General features: G+C 50.6%; 1 protein-coding gene across 5 annotated transcripts in view; it reads right to left on the reverse strand.

Moving 5' to 3' along the window:
* Window positions 1-182: 182 nt before the first annotated feature.
* ERN1 (endoplasmic reticulum to nucleus signaling 1) overlaps window positions 183-17,509 on the reverse strand; it is an 84,916-nt gene continuing 67,589 nt past the window's right edge. For 3 of the 5 annotated variants that reach the window (XM_045489465.1, XM_045489464.1, XM_045489468.1), the window contains 9 exons: window positions 17,262-17,352; window positions 16,785-16,974; window positions 15,912-16,011; window positions 15,423-15,622; window positions 14,808-14,955; window positions 12,919-13,046; window positions 10,644-10,767; window positions 10,125-10,192; window positions 6,743-9,582 (listed from right to left, as the gene is read on the reverse strand). In XM_045489465.1, the coding sequence (XP_045345421.1) occupies window positions 9,370-9,582; window positions 10,125-10,192; window positions 10,644-10,767; window positions 12,919-13,046; window positions 14,808-14,955; window positions 15,423-15,622; window positions 15,912-16,011; window positions 16,785-16,974; window positions 17,262-17,352 (1,262 nt within the window). In that variant the 3' untranslated portion in view covers window positions 6,743-9,369. Of the gene's footprint in view, window positions 1,767-6,742; window positions 9,583-10,124; window positions 10,193-10,643; window positions 10,768-12,918; window positions 13,047-14,807; window positions 14,956-15,422; window positions 15,623-15,911; window positions 16,012-16,784; window positions 16,975-17,261; window positions 17,353-17,509 lie in introns of those variants that run through there. The other 2 variants (XM_045489467.1, XM_045489466.1) reach the window with 2 other exon arrangements.

Genomic DNA, 17,509 nt, shown 5'->3' on the forward strand with positions numbered 1-17,509 from the left:
TGGCCACGTTTCTTCAGGGAGCTGGTAGCTTAAGGAAACCAGGTGATGAGCCCTTGCTCACTCTGCTGTAGTAAGAGAATCCACCAGAAATCTGATGACCACAGCTATTTCTCAGCCCCAGGGACTGGCTTGTGGAAAGTAGGATTTTTAAAAAGTATACATGATATCATTCAAGTGTGGATTTAAAAACTGATACACATTTATTTTTAATAGGTGAGAGATATGCCAAAGCATTGACCCTATGTCTTGGGAGCTTCCTTTTTGCAATAAGCACTATGGCCTAGATCAATGGTGCTCAAACTCTGGGGTATGCCAGAATCACCTGGAAATCAAAGAATGCAGAGCTACGGGCTTGTTGAAGCAGGATAGGACCGGGCCTGTGTACATTTCCTGTTTCCCACACTATGACTCTGATATGATCAAGGTTCGAAAAACACTGACCTAGCTAAAAATCCTAAGACCTACAGACAACAGCAGTGTGTTGAGTTATCCTGGTTATAGCAAATCCTACCTGAGAGGGCTTCCTTTCCAACCAACGTGTTCTCCACTCCGTCTGCCCTCCCACTCCCTGTGACGGCCACCTGACCACTTAGAGTGACAAAACATGGCACACACGTTGGAAGGGGAAAAAGCAGTATTTGCTAAGCAATAGCTGTTGTGGCGTTATTTTTTTTTAATTTAAAAAAATGTTTATTTTTGAGAGAGAGAGAGTGAGTGAGGGAGGGGCAGAGAGAGGGAGACACAGAATCCAAAGCAGGCTCCAGGCTCCGAGCTGTCGGCACAGAGCCATATGCGGGGCTTGAACCCACGAACCGTGAGATCATGACCTGAAGCCAGACGCTCGACTGACTGAGCCACCCAGGCACCCGAGTTTTCTCTTCATTATTGTCTGTGTTTATCCCTCAGTTTCCTCCCTTTGCAGCATAAGAGCAAGAAGGTGGGCTTCTGAGCCTTCCGGAATGGAGGTCAGACCCTCAGCTTCATGCTGCCTGGGGCCTAACATAAATGGTCCACCTTCTGCCCCTCAGTCCCCACCTCGCTCCCCCTAAAACTGTTCTGGGGAGGTAGGTGCTAATGAGAGGAACGCTCCTTCCCAGCTTCACCCTCCTCCAGTTCCTGCCAACCCAGACCTCCCAAGCCCTGGGAGAGATCACTATGGAGCCGGCAGGCCCTGTGGGGCCAAGGGAAGTGTGTGTGTGTGTGTGTGTGTGTGTGTGTGTGTTGGGGGTGGGGGGTGCTATGGCCCTGCCCCTCCCACCTTCCCTTGCTGAGTTCAGCCACTTCTCAACAGGGGTCACCTTGAGCACAGCTAACCGCCAAGCCATCATGTTACCACGGGTAACCATAGAAACCGAACAGGGTATTCAGGATGGGGGTAGGGGAGGTGGATGAAAAAGCAGCAGGAGGAGAATCTCTCTTCTTTGACCCCTCAGATTGTCAACAGTACGACTTCTTTAGCTGGCTAAAAGCACAAATGGCTTGGCATTGACCTTTAACTTTCAGGTGAAGCGTAGCAGCCTTTCTCCTGGATACTTTCTACCTAAAGTTTTAGTCAATTTGGGCTCAGCTGGGCTGTGGTAACTAACCCAGCCCGTCTGGGCGGCTTAACACAGGGTTTGTTGTTTGTTTATTTATTTTACTGATAAGAAGTTTACTCCGAGTCAGGAGACTTTTCAGGACAGCTGCGTTCCGTGTGGTGACTGCATGATTCAGGTTGCTTCCATTTTGTGTCCTTTCAATATGTAGACCCCACGATTGGCCCGTCACTGTGTCAAAGGAAGACAGAGCTGGAGGGTTGTGCCCAGCTCTTAAATGCTTTGAGACTCAGAAATGCCACATTTTACTTCCACTCCACCCTCCCTGCCCACCCCGCCCCGCCATTGGCCAGAGTTAGTCACACACCCCAACCTAACTTCAGAGGAGGCTGGGAATGTTGTCTTCCTAGAAATCCAGAAAGAGGAAAATAAAATAAGATTTGTTAAAAACATTATTATGCCACTCCAAACATGCTTTAAAAAAAAAAAAATTGAAGGCAGTAATTCGAGATATATATATATGTACCCTCTCAGAGAATATCCTGTTAGTACATGGTTTTTTGTTTTTTTTGTTTTTTTTTTTTTTTTTTTTTAATTTTTTTTTTTTTTTTCAACGTTTATTTTATTTTTGGGACAGAGAGAGACAGAGCATGAACGGGGGAGGGGCAGAGAGAGAGGGAGACACAGAATCGGAAACAGGCTCCAGGCTCTGAGCCATCAGCCCAGAGCCCGACGCGGGGCTCGAACTCACGGACCGCGAGATCGTGACCTGGCTGAAGTCGGACGCCCAACCGACTGCGCCACCCAGGCGCCCCTGTTTTTTTTTTTTTAAGTAGGCTCCGCACCCAATGTGGGGCTTGAACTCACAACCCTAAGATCAAAAGTCATACGCTCCACTGACTTAGCCAGCCAAGGCGCCCCTCTGTTAGTATATGAAAAGTCTCTAAATAGTACTGCAGTAAATATGAAACCCATCTTCAATCCATCATTTCCCAAGTTTATTTGGTCATAGAACCTTTTTTCCCTAAGTGTAATATTCCTTAGAACTGGTATTCTGAGGTGCAAACTTGTCCTAAATGAGTCCACTGTGTCCCTTGGTTTTTCTACCTTGTATAACCACTCTCAGGGCACCCATGTCTGGAATACCACATAGCCCTGGCAGAATCCTGGAGAACACCACCCCACCCCCCTGCAATTGTCAACAGTTCTCCTGCGGGCCCCCACTCCCTGCTTCCTGTGATTCATACCCGGTCAGGCAGTGTTTTCCAGGAGCTCATCACTGCAAGAGGTGGGTCTTAGTCATAGATGCTTATTTGGAAGGGACCAGAGTCCAGCCTGTGACCCAAGGAAGAATTTCTTCCTAATCTGTTCAGGATGAGGCCTTTCCCTTCTGCTGGATTCCTCCAGAGACCCAGCGCTCACTCACTTGCCAAGCCTCCTTTGGCACCGTTGGGCAGCTCAACATCCCGTCTGGACCATGCTCCCCACTGGGCTAGCTTAAACCCTCCGGGGCAAGACTGCAAAGCCAGTTTCTCATCACGTGACAGATGTCTGAGGCCACGACAGTTGTTTCAAGTGTCTGTGACAGTTTCCAAGCTCCTCAGGGCTCTGCTCTCCTCCCCCAACCCCGCTGTAATGTCAAGGCAGGGCTTCCCATCATCCTTGGGGTTTGGGCTTGGCATTCCAGTTTCTCGAGATCTTCTGGAATCTTGATTGGGCCCTGAATTGCGTTGGGTGATTCGTCACTCTTTCCAGGTTTGTGTTGCCAGCAGGCAAACCCAATGAGGACACTGCAGTGGCTTCATCCAAAACACTGAGCAGGCCTGGGATGGAGAAGGTGAATTTGCAGAGGCATAGGTTGGGGAGGGCAGGAAAGAACACCTCCTGGATTCACCTGCCAACCCTCTCAGAGGCCAAGTTCACGCAGGTCTGTCCTTCCGGCCCAGCCCCTCCTGTTTCTGGAAACTGCTCCCTCTGCTGCCTGATATCTTTGAATATGGTTTCCCAGGGGCTGTCATGTTCTTACCAGCCCTACTACCTCTGCCCCCAGCTAACTGGTCCAGATACGAGCTCATCACCGGATCATTGGCCTTGGCAAAGGGTCTGGTCAGTCTCTCACTAAAGTCAAAGATGTATGTTTTTGATCTTAAAGGAAATGTTGGTCTGCAGGGGGAGAGAAGAAGGCCAACGTGTGATCAGGGCACAGGATGCCCCAGCAGTGCCTGGCCCAGTGGGAAGGGCAGGCGGGTGGGGCTGTTACTTGGCTCTTCATGAGCTCTCCTAGCTATGGCATGCATCCAGCATAAATGACGGAGGGGACAAATAATAGAGTACAAGCAGGTGCCTTTGCTGCTGAAATACCGTTGTGTGTATATACACATTTACCTCATGAAATGTATCAAACGCTCAGAAAAAAGTACCCTTTCTCACAGGCCCAACATTGACTCAGCATGCAAAACAGCAAGCCCTGCCTCGGTGGCCCAGAACCATGGCCCTGGCCATGCCAGTGTCCCAACCACCTGCTGGCCTTCCTCCTGAGGACCCGCACCTCTCTCACTGCTCTCAGAGCCAGCTAAGGGTGCAACCAGTTGTCTGCCTCCCTGGCCTGGGCCAATTCAACATGTGGCCCCTGCCCTGGCTTAGCAGCTCCGTGGGGAATCCGAGAGCGGTCTGTGCTGTTGCATCAGATGGTAGGAGGCAGCGGGCAGGCGTCCACGGCATCCTGCAGCCCCCTCACACTTCCTGGGATTTGTCCACATCCGAGACCCAGAGCTTCGGAGGGAGGGTGTGTCCACGGTTCTTGGGGATGGTCCTGGGGTCCCACTGAGGCCGGGGGATGGGATGGTGGCAGGCAGAGCAGAAGGAGCCAGTCCCAGTGCATTGTGAGCGGTCCCTTTCCATGATGCAAGAGAAAGAGGAGCCTCCTCCGCTTTCACCAGACGGGATGGGGGGAGGAAAGCAGGAAGCACGCTGGCAGGATCCAAAATTCCAACCAGACTGGCCACTGGGCTCGTTCCCTGGCGTGTGGGTAGACGGATTACGTGCGCCTGACACGCTCAGATCATGGCTTTCCCAGCACTGTGCTGGCCGTGACTGCAGTGGCTTTAATCCCTTCACGGGCTTTTCGGTCCAGTACCCCATTCACTGTACACACACCCCAAACTTGCCATGGGGCAGTTTGGTCCCAGCCTGGCCAGCTTCCTGGAATTCAGCCCAAACCAATACTTTTGGGGACTCACTGCAGGGTTTCAAAGAACGTTTTCCCACAGCCTCCAAGGAGGACGTTCCAGCCTTCCGGACCCTGCCGTGGATGCTGGCGGGCAACCGCGTCCCCCTACCCGCTGACTCAGCCGCTCGCCTTCACCACCCAGACATCACACCCAGGAAGAGAGCTGGGAGTGACCCCTTGCCTGAAGGTGAGGGTCAAGGTCAAGTCGTTAAGAAGATGAAATCAACTTCCAGATCTAAAACTACCTTTATTTGTCATTGGCACAACATGAGACGCCATCATGAATCAGCAGAATTATAAAACTGTACAGGAGGTACAAAAATAGGCTGTTTAACTTAGATAATTACCCTCACATCAAGCTTTAAAAATACACATAAAAATTGTACAATCTGGCAGTTTATAAAATATAAAGCTAAAAAGAGGATTGTAGGTTCACAAAGAGGATTCTACCACACAATTAACACATACCCATTAAACAACCGTCCACAGAGAAGACACAATGGCACAGAATTTTCTTTAAAAAAAAATCACTTAAAAATGAAAATTTTTACCCTGACCAAATCATTCACCCTTTAATGACAAAACCACTGTGAGGCATCCATTCCGTGGAAGGATACAGTAGAACTTTTCCAGTTTTAAAATGGTCAGGGGTGTGTTGTCCAAAACAAATCTGATGTGCTTTCAAAGCAAGTGCAATTGTAACCGGGTATACGTCAGAGTAAAAATTAAATAAATATAAATAGGTTAAATAAATAGGTCATTGCAAAAGGAACACTACGTAAGGTCTGCATCTGAGAATGCCGCATGTTTGACTGGTAATGCTTTCTAGGTAAGTGGGGACTCCCCCGTCACAGCTTTTGGGATACTGAAAAGAAATACTGTACCCGCCGAACACACAGAGAGCACAGGGTGAAGCGAGCGGGGTGCGGGCTTTGGCCAGAAGCGTTAAGGCTGCTCCAGTGGTAGGCTCGTCGCAGATGCTTTCTTTGTGGTTGTCCAATGAATACAGAAAGGGTTTACGTGCTGATACAAGAAACGGGAACCTGGGTTACTCATGGGAAATCACTGTTTCATAAAAGAAACAAAGTATGGGAAGAAGGGACACTTTGATTTAAAAGTAACGGTCCAAGCTTGGAAGGCGGAATTTGGGCCCATCCATGTGGGACACCTGGTGACTCTCTCCTAGGAAAGACCAATGCCAAGCCATACTCAACTGAAAGGACTGCTCCGGGATGGTGAAGGCATCAGCAAGGAAAAGACACTGACACGTACAAAGAAAAGGGATTTCAGGAACTAAACGAGCAGAGAAAGGTAAAGAGAACTTAGAGACTCTTTACAGGTGTGCTGTGTGCTTCCTCATCCAGCTCTTGGGGGGCAAAGAACCAGTCTACCCTCTGTGAGGACTTCAAGGCCAAGGATGCAATGAACGGGGCTGGAGAATGAAAGCAGTCTCGGGACATCCAGGCCTGGCCAGAGCGCGGCTTCTGAAGAGACAGCAGCTGAGAGGAGAAAGGCCTACAGGCCAAAGGCCCCCCACAAGTGCGAGGGGGGCAGCCGGTTCATCTTTCACGGCAGTGAGAGAAACTGCAATGGGAAACAAGTCACATTCACACAAAACCTCATCAAAAGTTGACTCTGAGATAAACACCTTTCTTCTAGAGTTGGCAGAAAGAAAATACTTCACTGGACCCACTAACCTGTGGATCTTCTAATATGTGCCAGAGTGAGGTCTCACCGGAAAGAACCGAGGATGACTATGGCATGGAGAGGGAGGGGGAGGGAGAGCCTGCCGCGCCCCGGGTTTTATGTCAGCCACTAGATGATTCAGTGACTTACCAAGGACACCAGTTATTCCCCAAAAGTGCAAGTGCTCTGATACCTAGTGACATGTGAGCTCTTTATACGCTGAAGTCAAAAAGACTCAAGAAGCAACCGGAGAAATTCTGGCAGGCGCACCGAAGACAGATTCAACGCGAGGTTCAAGACAAGATTTAATGAGAGTGTCCCTGGGGTTCCTAACAGATGCGACTAAATTCTGTCGGAAAAAATGAAAGTAGCGTACTTCTAAAAAGTTAAACAGCCTTCTAGAAATCACACTAAAGATCAAATAGCTCGGCTGCTACGCGATGCACACGGCTGAAAAACCCTGTTCTAGCAAAAGACGCCTTCCCGCTACGCTGAGCACAACAGGAAACCAGAATTCTACAGATTAGAACAAGATATAGCAGATGATGCCCAAGGTGTTTCCACGACAAGTGCCCACACGAGAGACCTCTTCAAACCACCCGAGGGACTGATGAGTGACCAGATTCCAAAAAGCGACGGACAGAAGGCCAACGGAGCAGACTTGACCAGATCAGACGGGTTCTGGGTCACAGGCAGCTTTAAGAAAGAAGTGTGAACAGCAAACAAATGCCCTTGCCCACCCTCTGGCTTTTCCGGGAGCACTGGTGCTTACTTTCTGCTTACTTTCTTAGTTTCTCTCTCACTCCACACTCTTTAAAAAGCAGAGGTTTTGCCTATCTTGTTTACCTCTGCATCCCTAGCACCCAGGATCCTGCCTGGCTCACACAGTGACTACTCAAAATAAAATACATCGAATACAGGAGTTTGAGAAAGGTGGGTGGTTAGAAATGAAGGCGATAAAGAGAAAAGGCATTTAAAAAACAGCCGTCCTGGAGACAAGGTGGGCCCAGATAGGGAGAGGACACAAACCCTGGGCAGCCAGAAGTGACCTGACTACTCCCCCCCAGGACACTGTTCAGCCATGAGACCAAAGCAGGCCAGGTCCCGGCAGCACAGAGAGCCGACGGCCCTGTTCGTCCCTTGTGGCACCTTCTCCGCCTGACTTCCTGGCAGGCCATCACCACTTAGGCCCGGCTGTGAAGTGACCAACCACAGAGCCATACAGACAATGGTGCGGGTGCATCAGAGCAGGGAGAGGAGAGGCGTCTGGCCGTGTTCCTGAAAAACGGGAAGTATGGCAGAAGATACCACGATGTCAGCCAAAAACGCCAGGGTTCCAAGGTATCAATGAGGTAACTGATGAGGTTTAAAGACGCAGGATAATGCTAATTTAAGAAAAAAAGTGACTTCAGGCATTATGAAAGGGAACTGAATTCTACGAAGGCAGAAGGCCCTCGTACAAATCCATCAGCAAGCACGTCACAGAAGAAACAGTGAGTTCTCGGTCCGTCAGTACACCCTCGCTCCTGAGTGGAGTCTCGGAGGTCGGTCGCCAGCACTGAAGGCAGCGTGATGATGTGCTCACCCGGCTGGACAAAGGACACGGGAGACATCTCCTTACTTCGTACCCTGATCTCACTTAACTGCTAAGGCTCTCGGTAGAGAAAAGACAGAGGAATTTTTGACTGAAACTAAAGTTAAAAATTAAACTAGTTTTAGGAAAAAAAAGATGGTATTGACATAATGTAGAGAATATCACTTCGAAGCTGTTTAATGGATGTATATAGCCTTGCTCTAATGTTTTACTCCTCAGCAGTAGAGCACGTTCTGAACACGAACGCTCTTTCTGGAGGGGATGGAGACTTTTGGTGCCACACAAAAGAGAAAGTGTACTATAGATCTTGCATTTAGCTTCTTCACAAGTAAACTTCAAGTTCAGCTTACCTATGCTAACGCAGCATTCTACAGTATGTTCAAAAGAGAAAGTTATTAAAATCTGCCAGGAGAAACATAAAAACCTGCCCATGAAGCAAGTGGTGACCCTGGCCTTGGCTCCGCCCCCCTGGCCTGTCCTGCTGGCTCCAGGGATGGGGGAACCTCATTGCCCACCTGCTGGCCCAGGGCTCTCCCAGGGTGGCTGAGAGGGTCCCATTTGGCCTGCTCTCGCCTGGGTGCTGCTCTTCATGATGGGGAACTTATCACCCCTCGCCCCCAAATGCTCCTAAGCACCCCCCCAAATCCACCAAAGGCCACTGGGGCATGTGGTGCTGATCTGTCCCAATGCCACGCCCCACACTCCAGACTCTTCGCTGCCCCCAGGGAACACTGGTTATGGTGACCTGGGAGGCTTTGGGCACGTTCACAATGAGTGAGGCATCTGTGATCCCTGGGGAACGACTCCCTCTGAACGTCTTCCTCCTCCTTAGCGCCGCTCACCTCTGGAGCCCCACTCCGAGCAGAGGCTGCACTGAGTGCGTCTCAGCCTAGCTGGTCGAGGAGAGAGATGCTCCTGGTCCTGCCTGTAGGCAAAACGTAGCACTCCCTCCTCTCTCTTCCTCATAGGCCGACATCAAATAGGAAGTTTACAAACAAGTGTAAGTCTGAAGCACGTGTGTCCACGAGGAGGTGGAGGATGCCTCCTTCGCTGCCTCTGCGACGGGCCCTCCTCGGCAGAGGACCCCCGAACGTAAAGCTTTCATGGCCAACAGCTTCCCAGCATCCTACAGGCCAAGGCGGGGGGGGGGGTCGTGTTCCCCACTTCCTGGGGTGAGCATCATCTTCTGCTGGCTGTAGAGCAGGCTCAAGGCACTTGGTTTGGGGGCCTGGTCTCCCTGCTAAGCCGGGAGGCATCAGGCTCGGGCTGGTAGAGACCAGGCCCTCAGTCACAGCTGGGGCCACCAGAACGGCAGCCACCCTGGCTCAAAGGGCGTCTGGAGTCACGGGGGGCCGGAGCTCTGGGGGCTCGTGGAAGTAGTAAGGCTGGAAGAGCCTTTCGTGGCTGCAGGGCTCCATGGCCCGGTAGGTGTGGGGGAGGAGGTGGGGGAAGCGGGACGTGAAGTAGCGCACAAAGTCGTCGGGGAGAGAGCCCAGCGTCTCCCGCACCTCCGCGGGGAGCTCCCGGTAGTGGTGCTTCTGCAAACAGGGCGGACACACAGACACGGCGGTTAGCAGCTGGGAAGCTGGGAAACACCGCTAAAAGACCCTCTTACTATCCAAGGAAGACAGGATGTTAGCTGGTTTTCTGAAAGGAGAAAAGGCTTATGGACCCAACAGTCCATCTGTTTATCTTACTTGCTTCCCCTCACTCAGGAGGGGGCCTCAGAGCTGGGCCTGGCCCAGTGCTGTGAAGGCGGGAGGGAGCTTCCCTACCAGGGTGGCCCGCGGGCCAGGCCTGCGTGGGAAGGTCTCCATTAAGGGAGTTTATACGGCGGCGCTGTATCAGGCAGGCACAGGGCATACAAAAGTCACCACAGACAACAGCAGCATCAGAGAGCCTGCTTCCCAGAGCGGAACTCCTCACAACATCCCTGAAGAGAAAACCCGTCCAAGGCAACACAGAAGAGCCTCTGCGAGGTCAGGATTCTAGTATGAATGGAAGGACCCAGAGGACAGAAAGGAGGAGGAGGGTGGTTGTACCCCGGCTGCTGGCCTCATCTGGGGTTCACCCCCCTTACCTTGTTTCTCATGGCTCGGAGAAGGTCGCGGACAGAGCCACCTTTATAGGTTCTGAATTTACGCAGATCTAGGGAAAAAAACAAGGACTACAATGTAACAAACACATTTCGAAAGGAAAGGACTGCTGGGGTTCCCGGGATTAAGCGATCAGACTGAGACACGACGTAACTCTGCCATACTTGTGACTGACAGGAGTGTGTCCCCCAGAGTGAACCCGAGGGCAGTGGCAGTCTGAATTCTGCCTCCCGGTTGCACCCACAACCGGGAATGACCAGTGAGGGCAGGGCACCCATCACTCACCTGTCACCCTAAGGGACGCACATGAAACCCACGTCAGTGTAAAGGTCTGATTTGTGCCCAAACCCCAGAGGACACACCCACAAAAGCCTCAACCCTGCGAGGGGGATTTGGAGCCCAAACAGCCTGGAGTTGCCAATTCCATGTTCACTTCCTAGAAACGGCTGCTGCTCTTGAAACGCGTCTGCCAACATCTGCCGTCAGGGCCTCGGCACGGTCACCTGTCTGCAGGGGGACGGTGATGTTCTCTCTCCAGTCCGTCTTCACCACGGCTCTCCCGCCGCGCTCCAGCTGCTTCACTATCGGGCCGTCCAGGGATTCCTTTTCTATTCGGTCACTCACGTCCTGTGAGGGTGACAAGGGCAGCAGGTGACGGTCAGTGTGCAGAGAAGCAGAAGCTGGAGGAGTGAAACACCAGGTCACGGAACGGTCACTGCCCCGCAAGCCGCAGGCCCAGACTGAAGTCTGCCCCAGAACCGGCAGCGAGCGTCCTGTCTCTGTCCCCTCACGATCCATTCACTTCTCCCCCGTGAGCAGCCGTGTCTGGGGTTCACAGGGGAGAGGCCCACACGGACATCTCCGTGACAGAGACGTGTCACACCTCTCCACAAACCCTAACGCCTCACCCACGTGTCACCCATGTGCACACGTACGACGTGCCACACGGAGCCCCCGTGTGCAACCTGTGTTCATCAACGGACAACAAGCACCACCACCACCAGCAGAGCTCAATTCTGATTTGCATCTTGCGCTTTTCCACCACCCAGGGCAACGGGACAAGCGCAAATCTAGGACTGGCCATCAGTCCTCATGCAAACAATTAGAGAAGACAGATGAAGCCCTCTTGTAGAGGGAGAGAGCTGCTGACAAGAGTGTGGGCTGCAGAGGCCCTGGCCCGTGTTTGAGGGACACAGCCTGGGCACGAGCTCCAACAGCCGAGAAAACGGAGCGGCGAGCCCCACACACGTTAACGCCGCACAGCCTCACTGGCCACGGTCTCTTTCTTCTCTGATGAAGATGGAGCCTGGCTGGCCGACTCTCGGACTTGTACCTGCCATGGGCAAGCCTTGGAGGGACAACTTCTGCAAAGCGGGTATAGCTGGTCAATACAACGGAAGCCTGGTGTGTTCACAAGACATGGGACTTGGCAAAACTTAAGAGTTTCAATCCTAACCCACAGAGGGATGGAGGTCCCTTTCTGTGAGCTTTATTCCTGCCCTACGTCTGCTCATCATCAAAGGAACCTGGCTAGTTTTCAGAAGTCCCTGCAGGACAAGTGACCTCAGAACTCGAAGGTTATGACCTGTGCAACACAGAGAACGAGCCTGATGTTATCCACACTCACTGCTGCCATGGAGAAGGGCACGAAACCCTCCCCTTCCCAATCCATCCAAACAGTGACTAAGCATCTGCCATGTGCCAGGCTATGTCCTGGGCAGTGGGGACACAGCAACGAATCCAGAAACCAACCACTCCTGCCCTCAAGGCGCTTACATGTTGGGAGTTACACCAGAACCAAAGCTCTAGTCAGACTCCAGGACACTTTGATGATCACTCCTAAACCCAAGCTCCCCTCCAATCCAGGCCCAGGAGGAAAAGCACTGCCCGCGTGTGCCTGCTTCTCAGAGCTGGTGTGCTGGGTAGGATATGTCTGGATTGAGCCATGCTGATCTGACCCCAGAAGGCTCGACTACAAAGCCTTCACACAGCCAAACCACTGAAGGAGCTCACAGCTACTGATCCTACAATTTAACATCTCAGAATCCACCTTAAGCAAAGAGAGATCTGGGCAAAGACTGAGTTAAAAAGGATAGAAAGAGCCCAATGTAAGTAAACGTTTAGATTTATGAGACTTGAATGAAATACGATGCCTATGATTTGCTTCGAAGTAATCGGGTGGAGAGTGGTGGGGAGAGAGCAGAGGTTCAGGTAGTAATTGCTGGAGCTGGCTGATGGGTAAATGGGAGTTCATTATAGCATTCCCTCCACTTTTGTGTGTATTTGAAAGTTCCCAGAATATAGCATATGACAGAGCACTAGAGTCATTAAAGTTTTAGAACTTTAACATGGAGAAAGATTATGTTAAAATTCTACATTAAAGACCATATTAATACAGTACTATTAATACTGTAATAAAATACTATATTAAAATATCATGTACTGTAAAAAAAAAATAAGGATACAAAATTGTATATACGGTTTGATCCTAATCACATTTTTATCTATATGAAAAAAGTATGTTAAAATGTCGACCATGGTTATCTCTTGGTTATGGGATTAGGAGCCATTTGTTTTTTATTTTATTTCATTTTATTTTATTTTATTTTATTTTATTTTATTTTATTTTATTTTCATTTTTTTAAATTTAATTTAATTTAATTTAATTTAATTTAATTTTATTTTATTTTATTTTTTGCCTTTTGCTGTACTTTCAAAATCTGGAAGAAGTTAAATGAAGACTTCTGATAACAAACAAACCACAAACAAGAGATGTACCTGGAAGAACTGGAGCTGCTTTTCCAGGCTCCAGAAGAACGGGTGCTTCAGCACATGCTTCGCAGAGGGGCGTTTCTGAGGATCCGTTGCGATCATCTTCTCTATTAATTCCCGGGCAATGACGTCTTCTACAGAGGAGGAAAATAAACAAGTAACTGATTATCACCGGCCCACAGCCACCATGAAATACTCAAACCTTAACGGTGCATGTGCCTTTTGATTCAAGATTCTACTGACACAACCTCACTCCAATAGCGTAATTAAGAACTTGCACAAGCTTCAGCTGATAAGGGGAGTCCTCGCCACACAGTCTGTGAAAGGAAGTAATTGGAAATACCCACTGCCGGAGGCTTTGGTAACACTGCCTCCACGTACTGGGCTGTGCTATTAGAACGATGCCCTGGTAAGGGGTATCTGGGTGGCTCAGTCGGTTGAGGGTCTGACTTCGGCTCAGGTCATGATCTCATGATTCATGAGTTTGAGCCCCGTGTCAGGCTCTGTGCTGACAGCTCAGAGCCTGAAGCCTGCTTCGGATTCTCTGTATCCCGCTCTCTCTCAAAAATAAATAAACAATAAAAAAAAAAAAATGTTAAAAAAAAAAACGATGCCCTGGTGGAATACCTATCAACTTGGAGAGATATTCAAGATGATGTTAAAAAACAAGCATGCCAACTATCAACAATAGCCAAAGTATGGAAAGAGTCCAAATGTCCATCAATGGGTGGATGGATAAAGAAGATGTGGTATATATATACACAATGGAGTTATTACTCGGCAATCAAAAAGCATCAAAGCTTTCCATTTGCAACCACGTGGATGGAACTAGAAGGTATTATGCTAAGCGAAATAGAGAAAAACAAATACCATATAACTTCACTTATATGAGGACTTTAAGACACAGAACAGATGAATACAAGGGAGGGGAAGCAAAAATAATACAAAAACAGGGAGGGGGACAAAACATAAGAGACTCTTAAATATGAAGAACAAACAGAGGGTTACTGGAGGGGTTGTGGGAGGGGGGATGGGCTGAATGAGTAAGGGGCATTAAGGAATCTACCCCTGAAATCATTGTTGCACTATATGCTAACTTGGATGTAAACTAAAAATATATCAATAAATTAAAAAAAAAACAATCACCCATAAAAAAGAAGAAAAAAATAAAGGCATGTAAGAAAAAAAAGCATGCCAAAAAAGAGTATGTACTATTTATTTATTTTACAAAAGTACGCATATCTAACTAAATACATGATTGGAATAAGATATACAAAAGTATTAATAGCAGGAATTCATCACTGTGTAATGGGATTATAGATCTTTTATGCTAATCTATTTCTACAAGGAATAATAAAAATTAATCCAAAATAGTGAGTTAGTTTTACATTTTTTAAAAAGGTGGCACTGGGTGTCATGGGCCAATTTTAACACAGGAAACGCTGAAGTCAGGAAAAAAGACCTGTCGCCCCTGCACCCAGAGAGCAAGACCCAGGTGTCTGCCCCCCCCCCCCAACCCCCGCCCAGCCACACCCCCTGATCACCGGCCTGCACACGAGTTTATGGAGCACAGACGACTGTCCTGAATGTCAGTGCAGGAAGAGACTATTAAATGTTCACAAGCCACAAGCTGGAAAATAGAGGTCCTTGCCCGGGTCACACAGGTAACTGGGGGACCTGAAGGAACCTCAGAGCTGTGTGCCTTCAGGAGGAGATGCTCCAAAGACAACCCAACCTTCTACCAGCTTTGGAGTGAGTCAGCGATGCACTGAGGCCCACAGGGCCAGCAGTTGGGAAGAAGGGCCTCTGGAAGCACAGGGCTGGTGCCCTCCCAGGGCTCAGGGGCCACTTGGTCAGCCGGAGCGGCTCCCGACCGTCCCCTGCCGCCCACTCACCATGCTTCTCCGGGTGTAAGCAGTCGAGGCTGTAGGCGCCCAGGAGGATGTTGGCCTGCCGCTGCAGGGACTTGCCAAAAGGGTGGCTGCCCTCAGATATCACATAGTAAAAGACACAGCCCGCAGAGAAGATGTCCACTGTGTAGGTCTGAAAAGAGAGACGCAGGGTGTGAGAGGCTTCTGGAAAATTCTCATCCTCACTGAGAAGCAGCAAGGACAGGAGTGCTGCTGTTGCTTCTACCACCTTGAAGGGTCCTGGGAGACTGGACTAGCATGCCGGAAGTGCCCAGAGCAGCGCTGGCACCCGCAGGGGCTGCACGAGGGTCGGTGTTTGCAGTGGAACGTGGGCTCTAGAGCCGACTGGCTGGGGTTGGAAGTGACTGAAAAGTAGGGGGGAGACACGGACAACTGCCCACACTTGCCCCTTTCACTTGTCTGAACACGAGACCACATGGAAAACGCCAGCAGCATGCTATTCACACAGAAGCTCTTTGATAAAGAACTGTCATGTTCCAGCTACGTGCGCCGCAGCCCCCAAGTCTTGAATGTGGAGGCTCTCGTCCCCGAAGATGCGAGAGGCTGGCAGTTTTCCCCAGAGCTGCTCCCACTACTCACGGGATTGTCCTTACAGTCCTCGCTCAGCATCTCCGGAGCGATCCAGCCTTCTGTGCCAGGCACTCCTGAGCGGCGGCTGAAACTGTGCCTGCCCACAGCCAGCTTCTTGCAGAGGCCAAAGTCAGAGATCATGGCCTTGATCCTGCCATGTGCGTTGGGCATAGACAGGAGAATGTTGTGGGGCTTCAGGTCTCTGTGAACTAATAGAAAATTCCAGATCAGTCTGGTATTTACCAGTGGCATCGGGCCTCCTCCTGCGGCGGGGAGTGCACTCTTAACGGACTCCCAGTGGGCCCGCCAGACCTCTAAGGGTTTTCTCGTTTGCAGCTGTGAAAGATTCCTCCTCAAATTCTTATTCTCAAAAGGCCACCTAAAAACCCCACAGGCACACCAGTGATGACACAGATTCTCAGCAGAGGCAAGGACCCCTCCCCAGCAAGGGAGCTCCCCACCGGGCCGCGGCTGGTAAATACAGGGGAAGCTTCTCACCAATGTTGAGGGAGTGCAAATGGGCCAGGCCTGAGGTGGTCTGCTGCAGCAAGGTGATGGGCTCCAGGCCAAGGTGGGCGAAGTCCTTCTGCTCCACGTACTGCAAGAGACACACGACAGCCAGGTCACGCACACAGCCCTTGGGGACGGGACCCTCCACACAGCACTTTTTTTCTCTAAGTGATTCAATTTTATTCAGAAAGTCCTGCCTGCAACTTTTTGCCTTAATTAATGTTTGGGATTAGGTTGGCTCATTTTCTCTGATCCTATTTTAAGAAAGAAACGGGAAGTTGTACTGACCACACTCTATGTCCAAATCCACATTTGCTCACGGACTTTCTCTGGCAGCCGTAGGCGAACTTAAAAGTTCCAGCTGACTCGTGTACGGTGAGAAAGGTAAGAGGGCAAGGAACTCAAGTTCACTGCCTCCTACAGGCAAACCTGCAGGTGTCCGATACTGACATAGTGTCACGTGAGCCTGGAGACTGAGCAAAAGGAGTTCGCTGGGTGGTCTCAATGACCTGACTCCTCAACCAGCATCCTCCAAGCCCAGAGCAGCCCTAACCCACGGGGAGAACAACTGCCAGGTTTCCTGGAGGCAGAGGGAGAGAGACACTAACTGTAACCAAAGACCATCCCACCCAACTGAAGCTGAGGTGATAAAAATACCCTCCAACCGGATTGTTTGTGGTTACATGGGTGTGAGCCCGTCACATGCACCAACTGTTCATTTACGTGAGTGTGCTGTGTTGTAACCTCAGTAAAGTGAATACAGAGAAATAAAGGGAAAAGAAATCACAGTCTCTCGTGCCACCTGCCTCCAGGAGCAGGGAGGCCGCAGGACGAAGGCAAAGCGGCCCCGGGGGCACCCACCTCCTGCAGGGTGGCCGCACACAGCTCGATGGCAATGTACTGGAACTGCCGGTCCCTCTCCGTGCAGAAGTAACGAATCACGTTGGGGTGCTCGTCTGATTCCCGAAGCAGCTGGACCTCACGGTCCGCGAAACTGAAACACTCGGGGAGGATCCTCTTGACGGCCACATCGCGGTTGTCGAACATGCCCCTGAGGACAAGGATCACAGGTTGGTTTGGGGGGGCGGGGGGTGCGAGCCAGGCTGTGGAAATGGGAGATCCGCGGACCCATGGTGCTCCTTCTGCAATGCGGCAGCCACCCCGGGAGCCTCGTAGCCCCTGACCGACCACCACGCGGCCAGCGCTTCCTCCCTGGAGGTGAAGTCCTCCGTGTTGGCCACCACCGTGACCCTGCGGCACCCCCCAGCCTGGCGTGCCACCTGCAGGCCGACAGACCTGGACGCGAGGGCAAGTCACAGAGCTCTCCAATCCACTCACCGGTACACAATCGTGCCCTCAGCTCCGTGGCCCAGCACGTCCTTGGGACAGAATGAGATCTTCCCAACAATCACCATGCTGGTTTCCTCATCTGGGACAAAACAGGAAGAAGTTGTTTTAAGCAAACCTAACCTGAAACACCTTGAGGCTAGAAAGGAAGCAGCGTCCTGAGCTCAGGTTCAGAGATGGGATCTCACAGGCTCTAGGTTCCCAGCTCCTGGTGACAAGCGCCCGCAGGGCCCACTTGC

The sequence above is a fragment of the Leopardus geoffroyi genome, chromosome E1 (genome assembly GCF_018350155.1).
Source record: "Leopardus geoffroyi isolate Oge1 chromosome E1, O.geoffroyi_Oge1_pat1.0, whole genome shotgun sequence".
Classification (NCBI taxonomy): domain Eukaryota; kingdom Metazoa; phylum Chordata; class Mammalia; order Carnivora; family Felidae; genus Leopardus; species Leopardus geoffroyi.